We start from the raw sequence: 15,942 nt of genomic DNA, 5'->3' as shown, positions 1-15,942 counted from the left end.
TATGCACAGAGGAGTATGCACACAGAAAGCAGAGAATTAGCCATAACATTTCATAGGGAAAACACTTCAAAATAGATGGTTATTGTACTATAACGGACAATCCCAGTACATCACGGGACCAGTGACATCAGATACCAGAAAGGTGTCCGTGATCATTCCAGCGAATCTATTTGGCTTTTCAGGACACCTTGCAAACTCAGAAGAGCTTTGGATAAATCACACTGTGTGATGCTACTAGGGACTCTCCCCTTTTTGAACAGCTGTTCTGAGACTTACAGGGCTTTGGGAAGTAGCTTTTCCCATCTATTTCCAAGTCTGCTCATGGTGGCCTCCCTGGACCAGTAATCTAGTGTAGTGCCCAGAAATACCCTGCATTAGTGGGATCCAGTCCCTAGTTATTTAAATAAGAAGTCAGGAGGCTGAGAATCCACAAGGATATGATACGCAAGTCACAGGTATGACTGACATTACAGTACCTGCTTGTAGAAATGTCCTCAAAGGGGTAAAGGATTTCTCCATTGTTGCAAATCTCACAGATGAAACCCTTTTGACTACAAAGGCTGCAGCTGTACACATGAGAGGTGGCAAACTTGATTACCTTTCCCAAGAAAGGAGCCAGTTTTCCTTCAATAACCTGAAATGAGGAGAAGACAATATTGAATGAACCCCCAAAAAATGACTAGAACTCCCTGAAGGACTGAGACAGTACTTATTAATACAGAAACACAGCTAAGTGCTGCTGGTTAAAAAAACAGGAAATTTACTTTCCAACAATTATAGCTCCATGAAATCAGAAATTATAATAGTAGCCAATGAACTGGCAATGATCTAAACGTAAAAACAAAGTTACTATCTCTCTGTAAGTCTCTATGCAGCAATAACATACAAGATTAGTAGTCATTTTAAGTACAACAATGCATTCATATACTAAGGCACAAAAAAGTAGATAGGAAAAGAATTTAAGTCTTCCATATTATCATCTAACTGACAGCTATGGACGCCTTACATTTATGATTTTCATTTCTCGTTATTTTTTATGCATAAATCTCAGTTTGTCTTTGCTCCTTTTTCTCCAAAGCACAATTTTTTTGCATATTTTTTGTGAACAGAACCCTGGCTTTCCTCCTTTAGTCAGGTTGTGTTTCCCATTGAAAACCATTAAAATACAATATTCCCCTCATTGCCAGAATGAATAAATTTTCAGATAAAGCCTTGAATGGGAACTGGTTTTTTCCCTTCAGTGTCCAGCTCTCAAATCGAGAAGTCCCTCACTGCCAGATAATCCTGCTAGACCATTAGAAGTGATTAGCACTCCCTGTGTTGGTGTGAAAAAACAGCCATGCAGTATAGATTAAACTGCTAGCCACAACACTCATCTAAATTTGTGACTTGGTGACAATGCCTCAATAAGGGGTGCTATTCAGGCAAAATACTTTCCATTCAGATCAAACTTCCAGAGACTTTAAGGAATTCTGCTGGTGTAGGGAATAATGAAGATGGAATAAGGCCCTAAGTGTATATTCTTCTCTCCCAGGCTTCCTGTGGTCTGAATGGCAGCCTGCCAGATTAGTGATAGAAATGTGTCACAGGATTTGATAGTGACCTCCTATAAAAAGGAAAAAGAATGCAATAATTGCTGATTGAAGACTTGCACAGGGCTGTGCCCTGAAACCTAAGAGTGAGGAGATTTACACTTAAATGTGTGCCAGATTCAGTTCAGGCACCCGTTCCCTAAATATGATAACACACATTTGTAATTTGAATTTAGTGTAAATGAATCTAGAGAAAGCAAAAGTCAAGGCAGAGAACAACAACAGAGATTTTGAAAGCACTCCTCGCCTATGTAAAGTAGAAAGGAAATAAATTTGTGTTCCAGGGCAACTTCCTGTCTGCTAGCCAAGATAGCCACTACTAAAGAGTACATGTGGAAAAGAAGGTGCATAGGTAGCATTGATGTTGATGGCATTGAATGGCACGGGCTGAAACGTGCCCCTTCTTTGCTTTCAGCTCTAGCCTGCTAACAACATCTGCAACAACAGGAAGCGGCAATGTTATTGCTAGTACTGCAGATAGGACATCTGCTCATGTTAGAGGAAAAATGACGTTCCTATTGCATCCTGGTATAGGAAGATCCCCTTCAACCAGAATATAAACAACGCAGAGAAGCTGCTGCATGAAATAGGAAAATTAAGTTCAAAGTAGTGATATTACTAACCTTCTAACAGATGGTCAGAAGTTAGTTTAGCTCCCCTAAGCTGGGTTTTGTTTTTCATTTTGAAGGAAGACATTTTTTGCTTGCAGACTCCAGAGTTACAGAGGGTCTGAAAGCCTAACAAGTTGGGAGTAGGGGAAAGACACAAAAGCTGGTAGTATTCAATAAACAGGAGGAAAGAAACAGTGAAGTCACCCAGCCAGTGACATGGCTACAATCACCCTCCAAGAAGCCATTTAGCACTAATAGATGAAATACGCATACAAAGATAATAAACCACAATGCATACATATTTTCCGAAGCATTCTCATGCTGTGGCAACCACCTCTGACAGGCCTCAGCTTAAAATGCCAGGCTGAAGACAGAGCTGCAAACAAACTCTCTAAACCTGTACTAATGTGACTGTCAGCAAGGACTTAAAAGTTGCATCTCTGAATTAAAAATTACATTTTATATAATGTAATAAACAAATTAACATAATATATTACCTTCCTAAGCATCAAGGGTGAATTTAAGTCTTTACAAGGCACAAAAGGTTTCCTATGCTGAAGAGCTTGCAACCTAAGCAAGATAGATTGAGAGTGGACAGCTGCCCCTGAGGGGCTGGTGTTATCTGTCCCTATTTATTTATTTATTTGCATGGCTCGTCATAGCACTGTAGTGGGTTGGCTTGTAACTCTGGCCACTGCAGACATACAATGAAGATGATATCTTCAAAGAGCCATGCACGCCAATTTTACAATGTGAATTACAGGCCATTTTACTGTATTATAGGAGGAAGACAAAATGCAGCATCAAACTGATGTTATCACTATTTTTAGCATCTGTAAATTTTGTGTCATTTTGTTTCATCAGAGACCTCAAGGCTGTGCACAGGATATGACTTTTCTTTGCAGCCTTCTCCCATTCATGTTTGTAGCTAATAAGAATAAAATCCTCATCTCCTTTTACCCTAGCAAGCAAAAAGGAAGTTTTGTACTTGCTGTCCCCAAGAGGAGTTTCATGGTAACACTTCCCCAGAGAGTGTTTTATGGCTCGGGAAAAGGAGTGTAGGACATGTAATCAAAGGTGTCAAAACTTCTCCTGTGACTAAGCGCACTCTTGTGACTCCCAGAGGCCCAGGGTTGGTCAGTTTAGACATTCCAGAACCACAATGGCAGAGTCTCAGAATGTTCTCCCAGTTGATGCTGGAATCTGATCTTGAGTTTCAAGGAAACACAAGCGATTATAGAAGTGTGTTAAACAAATGTAATGAGTTATCCAGATATCAGGGAAATCGGGGGGGGGAACCTCCAGAGGCCATCTTGGCAGAGCCAGTAACATCTATGTCATTCTTTACAGCTGTATCTGCTACTGAAGCCTTTCAGTGACAGAAACTCCACAGCCCCCATGCAGTCTAATCCAGCACATGTCTGTTCTCACTGTTGGAGTCACTCCTAAGCTTTGACACAAACCTTTCCTAAGGACATTTCAGTTTACAAAATAAGCTTACAAAATAAGCTTACAAAATAGAGAAACTGTGAAATCACACACTACAAGCTGCAGAACAGCCCATCACACTTCATAAGAAATGTGGAAATTTAGCACAAAACTGACTAAGTTAAGAGTATGCCAAAGGAACAGAAACCAAGAATTTCACCATTGACTTATCCCTGTAACATAACACAGCCTCAACATGCACCTGCAAAGGCTTAAAAATATATTCCTGCCTCTTAAAAGAAAAAAAGCCTCAAGCTTAAAACAAATCACAATTTTGCTGAGTTCAGATTCTCTTCTACCTACAGCAGACATGAAAAGCAAGGTCTGTCTTCTAGTCCAAATTCTTTGTAGTGCAAGCAATTGTTTTGTTGTCCAAAATTAAGGGTGAAAGGTGATTGATGATAGTATCCTGGTCATCAGTTGATGGAGGGTGCAATGCAGCCTTCTCTTCCTAAACTGGTCAAGGAACCCATCCCAAAAGGATTCTGGACATGGGGCCATGCTCTTACAGTTAGCTTACCACTGCTGCACCTGGAGTATCTTGGGGTATGCTGCTTGGGGACAACAGGAGGAAAATACTTGTGTTCAGAGGCCCAAAGCAAGTTGTGTCTCTGAATAGCCCCAGTGTTCAGATCAGAATCACTGTCCACCTCTGTGGGTCTGGAAGAACGCTTCTCTAAGCTACCACAGGACAGAAAGCTGTGGCTTTGCATACTTGCAGCTCCTGACTGCATGTCTCGCATTAGGAATTGTATAAAAATACACACCCACATGTACACACATAGAAGACAGGCCCTGCCCTCAAAGCACTTACAATTTAAACCAACAAAACAAACACTGCTTTTTACACTAACTGCCACATTATCTCCCACCCTAAATGGGACAAACTGTGTTCTGGAGGAGCCTCCCACACAGGCCCCCTGCCCACGCTGCAGAGAGCATCCCTCTGGCCAGAGCACGGCTGCAGGTGTCAGGGCTGCTGGGGAAGGGAGAGGAGAAGCCAGAAGAGCCAGCAGGAGCAGCAACTTGCCTTACTGCCCAGTCTCCTGCACCTGGCTCGGGAAAGCTGAGGTGGTATAGACAAGCAAGAGGGAAAGGCAGAGACTTGTCTGCAGCAGTGGGAGAAACTAGAGGGGTACACAGTACCTGAACGCAGGCCAAAGGGGTGTTGGGACAATTATTTTAGATGATTCATAGAACATGGGCTTTTCATACAAGTCAAAGATATGAATAAAGGTAAATCAAATCTTCTCTGTATATCTTTGTGCTACTGTTCAGTTGGGTAGCAGTATAAATTCAAAGAAACAATTATGCTCTGCATGCGTGAGGTGGGGGGGGAAATATGGGGACTGCCAAACCTTAGCAGACAAGCCAATGTTGGCAACAGCTGCGAGAGCCTTGCGCGGCGGGAAGGCACGACGCACATGCACTGGGTTATGTTTTTCCTGATTCAGCAGGAAGACAGAGAAGATGAAAGGCAGCAGGGTCTATGGTACAAGCTGAAATCCCTTTGGATACATCACATTAATATGATCATGAGGGCAATGTGTGATCAGTCAAAGTTTAACTACTTGTCAGGAGGGCTGCTGGCCCCCAGAGGTTTCCTGATCCTTCTATCCAAAGACTGGAAGTTACTCATAGTTCCCTTGCGCTGTCAAGGGGATGTTTTCAGAAACACGCAGGCAGCCAGCTGTTTCCAGAGAGTAAGAATTGGAAAGGCCATAGACCACAGCATCCTCCACAAGCAGAGAAATCCTCCTCAGCAGCCCCACTATGTGCACAACAGGACCGTTGCCCACAGACAACTTCCAGGAGCAGCACGTGTTGCCCAGGGGACTCTCACTGGTATCCCTGTGCCCTACCTTCACGACACATTTCTCAGCCCACGAGGCTGCCTACACTGAAGAAGAGGCAGTCCTCTCACCTCCAACACATGCTGAGCTACAGCTCTATCCTGACCCCACCACCCATCCAAGCTCTCCTGGCCAAGCACAATGCTGGTAGAAGTCCACCTCCGAAGGCTCCCACTCCCCAGCCCTAGCCCTAGCCCTAGCCCTGCCCCTAAACCTCCTCCTCTCATGCAGCATAGTACATGAGGTCCAAAACCCCAGCCCATTACACACAGCAGAGAGAATTCAAGTCACTTTGTCTTCCCTTTTCAGTCAACAAAAACTCCTTGTATGAGAACATACTTACCAGCATGAAGGAGGGTTGCACAAACTAGTCCCACAGGAGAGCAATGTAGTGAGCACAGTGTTGCAATATATATGTTTTCATATTAAAAACCAAACTAGAAAAGTGGCTAAGGTAACAGTGGCAGAACTTGTCATCTCTGTTGAGAGTTCTAATGCAGAGAGATGGTAACCTAAATTCACAGCTTTTAATAACTTTCTGTTTGGGAAACAGAACAAGACAAAAAAAAATGCACAAAAAACCCCTAATACAAAATTAGGCAGAGTTTGTTCCAGTCCCTGACAGTTGTTCAAATTAGAAAAGACATAATAGAAGCCTCTGACTGGGTGTCACTGAAAAGCAATCAAATATTGATTAGACAAGGTAAGCATGGAAGTCCCCTCCAAACTCAGACTGTGTCATTCCCAAAGAGGTAATATTACAAGGGCTTCAGGGGGAACTAGAGGGGGGATGTGTGGAAACAGAAGGAAAAATGAGTCAGCTGTAATCCACTATTGCTTCAAGTAACGCCTCCGTAGCCTTCAGCCCACCTATTAGACCAGTTCCACAGAAATACCCAACCTTTGCATCATGGCCACATAAATCAACACTGACATCTATCAGACATGATGAACTTTCTGGACAGGAGAGAAAAAACAGTACGGTTTTCAGAAATTTCTCAGGTCAGTGTTTGTTTTGAGGGCAGGGCTCTTGTCAGCAACTCTAGCTAAGAAGTAAAAGATAAGGAGTAAGACCTCCATTCCTGCAGGAGTCTATGTTGTGTATTTGAGTGAGGGTCACTTAAAGAGAAGGAAGTGTGGGTCCTAGGAGAAGGAAGAGAAATCTACCCACATCTGTATATTCTGCCAGCTCTGACACAAGGGACAGCCAACAACCACAGGCATCATCTAACAGCATGTCTAGGAACACCACCACTTCCCTGTGGCTGAGTGATTAGGGAATAAACACTGAGAATTGTCCCCAACTCTCCTGAATCCTCAGACCTGGACCTGTAATTTCTTCATGTACCAGAAGCATAGGAGGAAACCCTGGCTATTATCCTCATAGAGGAGCATCTGTTGCTATTGCTCTGCTTAAGAGCCCCACCACCAGTGTTTAGTATTCCAGGTGAAGTAGTGAACATACTGTAAAACTCAGGTTCTGTATCACTGCCACTGTGAGACAAGCTAAATTTGCCAAATGGCTTTGTGACCCCACCCTTGAAGATCAGCTTGTTAATCATTATAGTCATAGAGGTGATAAAGTTGTTTTATAAGCCAACACTGAAGCAGTAACATTAACTACTTATGTAGGGGCTGGTGTATTTCCCTGCAGATAACATTTATAAGAAGGCACTCTCTTTAAAGACACAGGTTTGCCTCATAACCTTCTCCTGGAGCACCAAGCAATCTGTTCCACTTATTCCTCCAGTCTGATTTACATGTCAGACACAAGTGACGCCTGGAGGGGATGGGTTAAGTGATATGAAATCCCTAAAACACCTTGAACTACAGGTTCAAATCTCAACTGGATTGTCCTGGCCTCTCCTCCTGACAGAACAAAATTTATGATTATTTCTCAAGGCCAGACGCACACTTGGCTCTATCTGAGAGACAGACAGAATTTGCCAGGAGGCACTGACGCAATGCAGAAGAGACATGAAAAGGCCAAGAGGCACTGAGAAAATAGAAGGGGTGGTAGACATGAAGCTCATTCACCATCCTCAATTATATATACTGATGGGATAGAAAGTACTTTAATTATTGGGATTAGTGTCACAAGCATGTCTGGCAGAAGGAAGCCATCTGAAGGAGCAGTCAACAATTGTGCACAGCTTTCAACCATCCTCTAAAGACAAGGTTTCTGCCTCTTCCTGGTTGTTTTCCTTCTACCTCTCCAGAAACAGCTAGTCTGAATCAAGCCTTTTGCTAACAAGCTCAGAGGTAAGCTCCAGCTTCACCTAGACTTCAGAGTACCACAGAGAATGTACTTCCTGGACTGAATGAAAGGGAAAATAAAATCTCCTGAACAGACCGGCTTGGATTCACCACTGTGGTCACCACCCTCCAAATTCCACTGGTGGAAGCTTTGTGGAGGACAACTAAACACTTAGTAATCTTTCTTCACCTCCAGGACAGATGAGGAATATGCCTTTGAAAGAACTACCAATGATATAAGAAAATAGGGCTAGAAAAAACACCTCTAGAAACCTCCAGTTTATTCCTCACCCTGCGGCACAACCAACTGACAGATGACGGTCTGACTTGCTTAAAAACTTCTCACCACTGAGATCCCACAACTCTCCAGCGCTCAAAATTGCTGGGAAGTTGTTCTTAATGCCTGCCTCAGATCCCTTTTGCTGCCGTCAACTATCTTTGTTTCACACTCTACCTCCTATCCTTACATTGCACAATCTGTTTCAGAAATCATTTTCTGATGCATTCTTTTCCCTGTCACTGGTGTTCTCTGTCACAAGCTGGGAAGAGCAAAAGCAGACAGGGGTACAGGAAAGCTACAATGGTTGCCTTTACCTATTTGCTAACTGGAGATCAAGCAGGTATTTTCCACATTTGTTAAGCGTGGAGATTGGGCAAAGGGTAAATGGAATCTCTGCCCTGCGACAGATTTCAGCAGGGTCGGGATTTCTGCGATGAAAACATGGACTTGGAGACAAGCATGCTACAATATGCTTAGCTAAGGATAATGCAAGCTGCAGAGAAAAGAAAGGGAAAACATATTCCCTGGCTGGGAAGTTCCTAGTCATTTATATCTAGGGAACACACAATGCTTGTGGACTGCTAATTTCCTTGAGGACTTTTTCCCTTCCGTTCACCAGATTCTTAACACCGCAAATTCTTGTTACGATTTCAATGCACAATTAATCTTTAGTTCAGAGGAAAGGGAAATGGAAGGAGGAAGGATAATCATGAGGTAAAAGCCCCAGGGAGGCAGATATCAGATCTCAGCTCTGCCCCATCTTTTATGCAATATACTGGTCTGGTCAGCTTTCCTTGCTCCATTTTGACTCCCAGTCACCTCTTTCAGATTGCCTGCCTTATTTAAATTGCAAGTGACTTAAGAGAAGAATGATTTCTTAATATCTGTGTGCATGCACACTAGAATCAGTCACTATGTGCTGCTGTAAAACAAATTAAAAAAGAACACAGCAGTAACTTCCAGAGAGCCCCATCTTTTGTTGCTACAGCCATGCCATAGGCCACAATCCCAGCTCCCGGCAGTAAGGGTGATACCATCCCATCCTCTCTCTCTTCTTCCCTTTACGGCCTTTGCAGGTCCCTGGCTGTCCCAAAGGCCTGTTCAGCCTGTGGTACAGGTGGCAGCAGGGTGGACAGGATGGGGTGAGGCCAGGGACTCCGTTCATCCACTGCTGACAGCAGCACACGGTGCTGGCTCTGACACACATGACACCATTTTGCCATCGCTGGCCTTGACACAGACAAAGCAACATCGCACAGCTACGCGTTGTGCCGTGCTAACTCATCATCCACACAGGGCAGAGAACATCCCGAAAGGAAACCTGGCAATAAACACTGCAAAGAACAAAAAAACCCACAAAACCAACCACCAAATAAATCAAACTGAAGCAGAAATGAGTGAGAATTTGAATAAACAGAAATCACAAGCTCCCTTTGACTTCTTTGCGGCAGGCAGTCCACATTGACAGCAGAGCCATTTGCTGTTCGTGGTCCTTCCAAACCAGACCACTCAACATGCTGCACTTTAATTTGGTATTAAAGTGATATTCCACAAATTAGCCACTAACTATAACAGGCACTGGGAAGAGAAGGAAAAACAGAACAAGGTCAAGAGCAAATTCTGCTAATCTGTGACAAGCACATACAGGCAGGGGACATGGTGAAGACAGAGTTTTACATTGGTTGGGGGAGAGGAACAAACCAGTGACAGTCCCAAGTGAATTTACAGCAGGAGGCAGAGTGGATGACAAGGTCCCTTCAAGCCCTCCCCCACTCCTCTCATGGAAAGGAAGAAAAGCCTGAAATTTCAGCAGGTCTCTAGGTGCAAGCTGACACAAATGAGAAAGAGATGGAATTGTCTCAGTATAAACAACATGCCTGGAAATCACTTGTGCCAGCTCCCCAGCCAGCCCTGCAACAAGACCCTAGCCCCACAGCTTCTGCCTTCACACTCGCTGTTTCCATTGTCTTTCTTCCTTTCTCCTTCCCCCAAGGTTTCCAGGCAGCTACATGTCAATTTTGTCACACCCCAAGTTCTCCTAATCTTGTTGCAGGGATGAATTATAGGTTGTTTTAAGAAACAGGTATTCAAGCAAAGGTTAAAGGCTGTTTTAATCAAACAAGGCTGAAAGAGTACCAGGAATTTGTCTGGTAGAGAACAGAAAGCACTTTCCTTCGCTTAAAAACATATGTGACTAAATACACACACAAGCAAATATGCATTCAGGTACAGAGTATATATGTGCTTTTTTTTTTTTTCCCCTTAACATTAAGCAGGCAATTCCATGCCAAGATATTAACTGACTCTACATGCCCACTGAGCAAGACGTTATTTCATGAGTGATATCATAAAATTAGAAACTTTCCTGCCTTGCACAGGACTGGATCAGGGAATTTTGAGGAAGAGTCCTCTGAAGGATTTTAGAACAAGAAAGCAACATACCAAGAAAATGGCTAGGGTTACTCTGAAATAAACTCTGTCAGTACAAAGTATATTTTAAAAAAATTCCTAAAAAAATTTTTCTTCTCTCATCCAAGCAGGTAGCCCTGAGACAGTATTTTGCTTCCTCAGGAAATTTGGTTTCTTGGGATGTTATTCCTTGAGATATATCCAGCTGCCTCTCCTGAAGAGACATTTTATGTGAAGTACAGCAATGAGGTTAGAGCCCAATCTTTCACACTGCTAACCCTGATCTGCAGTACTGGGCCTTTCATTCTGCACAGAAAAAAAAGTACAGAAGAAAACCTGGTTAGTACAAAGCACTAGGAAAGGGGTAGCTTATATTGCAACTGCGTCTTCTAGGGGCTGAAAAAATTAAAATATCTCTGGAGATCTCAACTCAGAAGCTCTTGAGAGCCACTGGCACCACTGCTGGGTTGTTTTAAACAGAGTTTCATTCTAAAAAGCCACACTTATGCCAAGTAGCCTAGATTACATATTCACATGGAAAAGCATCACATATATTTAATAAGCCCTGTTGAAAACTCTGGTTTCAAGCAGCGCAAAAACCAGTTCTGCTATTAAAAATATCTATTAACAATCTTGTTATATCTCCACACTTTGCCTCCGAGACTTTAACACACCCAACTCAGATGAACTTGTCTTCCTGGCTGCCACTTGCCAAAATGCTCCTGGCCAGCTCTTCCCCCACGAGCCTGGCTGGCTTTGCCATGCTCTCTACCTGACCACGAGCCATTCTGAATGACAGCAACTCCCTTCCCCAGCAGAGCTGTGGTAAAAAGGAAACAACAGTAAGATCACTGCCATTACTACTAATTGTAAGCAGAGCTGTCAGCACTTTGGGGAATTATACACACACCTGGAATATCAGCTAACCTGAAGCTTCCTGTTCTGCTGAAAGGCAGCTCAGTGCTAGCAAACTCCAGGGAGTGACAGAAATGAGTGATAAGGAGCCACAACCAGCCACAGGAAAGTATACAAACTGTTTAATTGCCATTTTGCTATCAGACCTTTTAATATTTATGAAAATGTATATTGTGTGTTTTTCCCATCCTAGGACTATTTTCATATTCTTCTGCTAATACAGTTACCATAGTCATACAGGCACAGGTCATAAAGGAAGGACATGAGGATGGCTATTAGCATTATGTCGTTATGGTCTGAGATGCATGTTTACATAGTTCAAGTACAGAATTATCTAAGTGCCTCAAAATCTTAATGTATTTAAATTGCACAACATATTTAAAATAGGTCAGACGGACTACCCCTCCAAAGTACTGGTTTCCCTCTTTTGAACTTAATTGTGCTTAGGTTGTCTATTTTAAACATACACATAGTAAAGTGGGATCCATTTTACCTTAACCCCATTAGAAATACCTGTCCTGTGTGTCACAGAAAGCCTGCAGCAGAGCAGGGAAGAGACTCCACACAATTATCTACTTCTGTCTACCTCCTACCAAATATTTAAGAACAGGGGCTGTACCTGACACGCCAGTTAAAACCCACCACTGTTTTAAACCAGCTCTGCTCTGAGCAACATCTTCGAACCTGTGGTCAGCTGAATACTACCAGTAGTAACACACTGCAGGACTTGCATCTCTGTCACACACGCTGTGTCAACCCTTGCTTGGGAGGCTGGCAATGTAAATCAATGTTTTCACTACGGTGCTGAACTCCGAGTTGTGGCAGCTACAGCACAGATGTGCTTGGCATTTTGCTGCCTTTATTGACCACCATGAACTCCCAACAGAGAACTGCAACAGACAAATCTTCAGCCATCTCAGCATAGCCAGGCCTGCCAAAAACCTAATTCTCCTTCTCACTTGCCACCTCCTGCCCCTCAAGCAAAAAAAGGGCTTGCCTAAACTTAAAATGATCTGCTGGTACAGCTACATGGGTAAACATCTTTGGTTAATAAAAGTTTAAGCTGATACAGCTTATATTGAATCACTGAATGAAATAAATGACAGCAAAAGACCTTCTCATTGATATAACTGAGTTTGCATTAATGCTTTTACAGGTGTCGTGGTTTAACCCCTGCTGGTAACTAAGCACCACGCAGCCTCTCATTCACTGACCACCCACCCAGTGAATCAGGAAAAAAAAAAGGTAAAACTCGTGGGTTCAGATAAGAACAGTTTAGTAGAACAGAAAGGAAGAAACTAATAATGATAATAACAAAAATAATAAAATGACAATAATAATAAAAGGATTGGAATATACAAAACAAGTGATGCACAGTGCAATTGCTCACCACTTGCCGACTAATGCCCAGTTAGCTCCTGAGCCCCACCCCCCAGGCCAACTCCCCCCAGTTTATATACTGGGCATGACGTCACATGGTATGGCATATCCCTTTGGCCAGTTTGGGTCAGCTGTCCTGGCTGTGTCCCCTCCCAACTTCTTGTGCCTCTCCAGCCTTCTTGCTGGCTGTGCATGAGAAGCTGAAAAATCTTTGACTTAGTCTAAACATTACTTGGCAACAACTGAAAACATCAGTGTTATCAACATTCTTCTCATACTGAACCCCAAACATAACACTGTACCAGCTACTAGAAAGAAAATTAACTCTACCCCAGCTGAAACCAGGACAACAGGTATGGCTCTATCCGTTAAGAGCTGGGGTGGGCTGGGGGGTGTTTGTCATGCACCTATCCCAGTAGCATGCCTAAACTAGAGCAAGCCCAAAGTATGTTGGCCAAAACCCAGTTTTGTCAATCAATATAGCCACATGCACACTACTGGTTTTCACCAGCACAGGCATGTGGGTTAGATGCCACATCCCATCCTTCTCATGCATCAATAGAAAGGAACTGCTGGGCAAGGACACCACCACTGATGGGCTTGGAAGTCATCAAGCTGTATGGTATAAATCTAAGCTGAGCATTTCTCAGTAATTTTATGAGGACTGAGTGATCAGAAAAGAAGTTTTACTTCTGAAAAAAACAGCAAGTAAAGAGCAAAGGAAAGTCCACATCTCCTTTCAGTCTTTGCTATTGTTGGGACTCATGAAACAACTTGTCTAAATCAACCTAAAGTTTTGCACATGCAAAAATCCTAAAAAGAGCATCTCCAATCTCCTCCATCTCAGTCTAGGAAAATACAGGGAGCACCCAAATTTGCCATTGGAAAAGGAGGTGTGATGAAAGTGCAACATGGGTTAAAAGCCTGGAAAAGTGAACTAGACTTAACAATTTCTTTGTTCTTCTAAGGCTTTCTAATCCTGATCTAGCAATATACTAGGCTCAAATTAGGTGGAACTTATGTTTCATTGAAGTTCATTTTTATTCCCCACATTTTTGTTAGGGAACCTTATATGTGCAAAATCTTGAACAGAAACATTAAGATTTTCATATTGGGAATGCTTCTGTTAGACCAACTGTTCACCTAGTCCAAAACCCTATCAGATGCTATAATCAGTACCATATACATCAGAGGAAGATGAAATCATTGATCCATCTGTCAATAGGCAAGACATCTTCCTAATCCCCTCAGTAAATAATATGTCTATTCTGAAACCTTATAATCTCTTTATCTTACGTACTGTAACTGTGGACATTCTCATTATGGATACTTAATCCTCTCAAAGATGATAAACTTCTGGCCTCAGTAATATTACCGTGGCATTAAGTTCCTCATGCTTGCTGTGTGTTCTGCAAAGAAGCATTTCCATTAAGGATTTTTATGCATGTCTCATATTCACTGTATGACCTGTGCTATATTATTGTGAGAATAGGGCTCTCCTGTTCATCCGTTCTCTCCGCTGTTCTTCACATTGTTTGTAGGTTCATCTACAGGTAGTCAGGAAAGTTGATCTGAAGTAAATGGATGTTTTAATTAAATTTTAAGGGATTAGTTTATCTACAATGTTAAAATGGATAAATTATACTACATTAAATCCCTGTATGGACATACACATTCAGAATGAAAATGGCCTTAATACAATTTAGCTCACTTTACTTCCAAACTAAATGGAGATAAACCAAATGAAAGACACTTATATTTGAATAACAGTATTTACACAGTGATTCAATGTAATTCAACTCATCATTTTAAATTCCCATATTTTGTCACTTCAAATTTTTTTTCCTGAGTGCTCCCGTGTAAACAAGTCTTCAATCATCATCTTTTTAGATCTCCTACCTTGCTCACAATTTCCTTCCTTGACATCCAGTCATTTTGCTGTTACATGGATCCTTTTTATTTTACCATATCTTTTGGGCGTAGTATAACCAGGATGAAATAATTGCCATGACTAAGAGTGTTTGCACAGCGAAGACCATCACTGCAATAATATTTGTATACTTGTATATCTTGCTATTTAACATAAAAAACAGGCAAGTCATTAGTTAACTCTCTGTGTGGATTAAGCACCTGAATTTTGAACTGTCACAATAGCCACTTCAAGTCTTTTGCTTTAAAAGCTCCCGTTAATATGCAATCTAATCTAAGTAGCAAGAATCACTTTTCCCAAGAAATACAAGAGTCTTGTGTGAGTCAGCTTCTGTCCAAATCAGCGTATAACGGTGTAAAAACTGTTAGTCTCACCAAAAGCAGCCCCCTAGTCACACAAAATGAATGGATAGTTTTTAACTCCAGCTTGCATGAACTATGTCCACATGTCCACAAAACCAGTGATACGTCCATTAGTAATGTCAGCAGAGAACAGCGTCCACACCACCACTAGGTTTAGGGTGAAGCTACCCTGGACTGTGACTGCACCATCAGGGACTACACTGCACATAAATAAGAGTAATCAATTTTTCCACTGTACTACGTCTGCTAAAACCATCAATTTCAGGAGTGAATACTTGCTTCCTAACAAGTGGAGGTCTCCCTCTTTAAAGCTTTAATAGCCCTGGATAAACTGGCTAACAGATGCAGTGGTGTTATGGGTGACGCAGGGCAGATTACTCTCTGGGCAGATGACACCGAGGAGGGTTAGAAAGGAAAGAAAGTGTAGCCAATGGGGCAGAATAAGCAAGCTGTCATGCTTTGTGTTTCTGCTTGTTAAATCCGAATGCACCTAATTAGTTATCTCATCTGCTAACACCTCCAACAACAATGACAATAGGATTCTAAGAAAACCCCATGGGAATGCCCATAGATAGACTTGCTGTAAACTTTAATGTAGTCCCTGGGGCTCTGGTCTGCAGTGAAACCTTGCTGGGGTGCATGTGTGCGTTTGTGTTTATTTTAAATAAACATGCACATACAAATAAAGACCATCACTTGCTGCCTCTCTGGTTAAAGGTCAGACCTACTCACATATGTACTATAAACATTTGTTAATGAGTAAAGTACTAGCAAAACCACTACCTCACCAGGATTTGGTGAGTTTCCAAAATTAAGGACATTTTTTTTCAATTTTTTCCGCCTTACTTTTAACCTCACAGTTAAGG

General features: G+C 42.3%; 1 protein-coding gene across 12 annotated transcripts in view; it reads right to left on the bottom strand.

The window, feature by feature from the left end:
* The window catches only part of PLEKHM3 (pleckstrin homology domain containing M3), a 126,284-nt gene that overhangs the window by 50,979 nt on the left and 59,363 nt on the right, over window positions 1–15,942 (bottom strand). For 11 of the 12 annotated variants that reach the window (XR_003924098.2, XM_030019237.2, XM_041124660.1 and 8 more), the window contains one exon: window positions 477–634. The exons of the other annotated variant lie outside the window; for it this stretch is intronic. Coding sequence is in view for 10 of the 11 variants with exons in the window: in XM_030019237.2 (XP_029875097.1) it covers window positions 477–634 (158 nt within the window). In the remaining variant the exon portion in view is untranslated. The remainder of the gene's footprint in view (window positions 1–476; window positions 635–15,942) is intronic. 12 annotated transcript variants of the gene reach the window in all.

The sequence above is a fragment of the Aquila chrysaetos genome, chromosome 6, assembly GCF_900496995.4.
Source record: "Aquila chrysaetos chrysaetos chromosome 6, bAquChr1.4, whole genome shotgun sequence".
NCBI lineage: Eukaryota > Metazoa > Chordata > Aves > Accipitriformes > Accipitridae > Aquila > Aquila chrysaetos.
The sequence above is the reverse complement of the archived record's forward strand: the minus strand, read 5'-3'. Positions and strand labels throughout refer to the sequence as shown.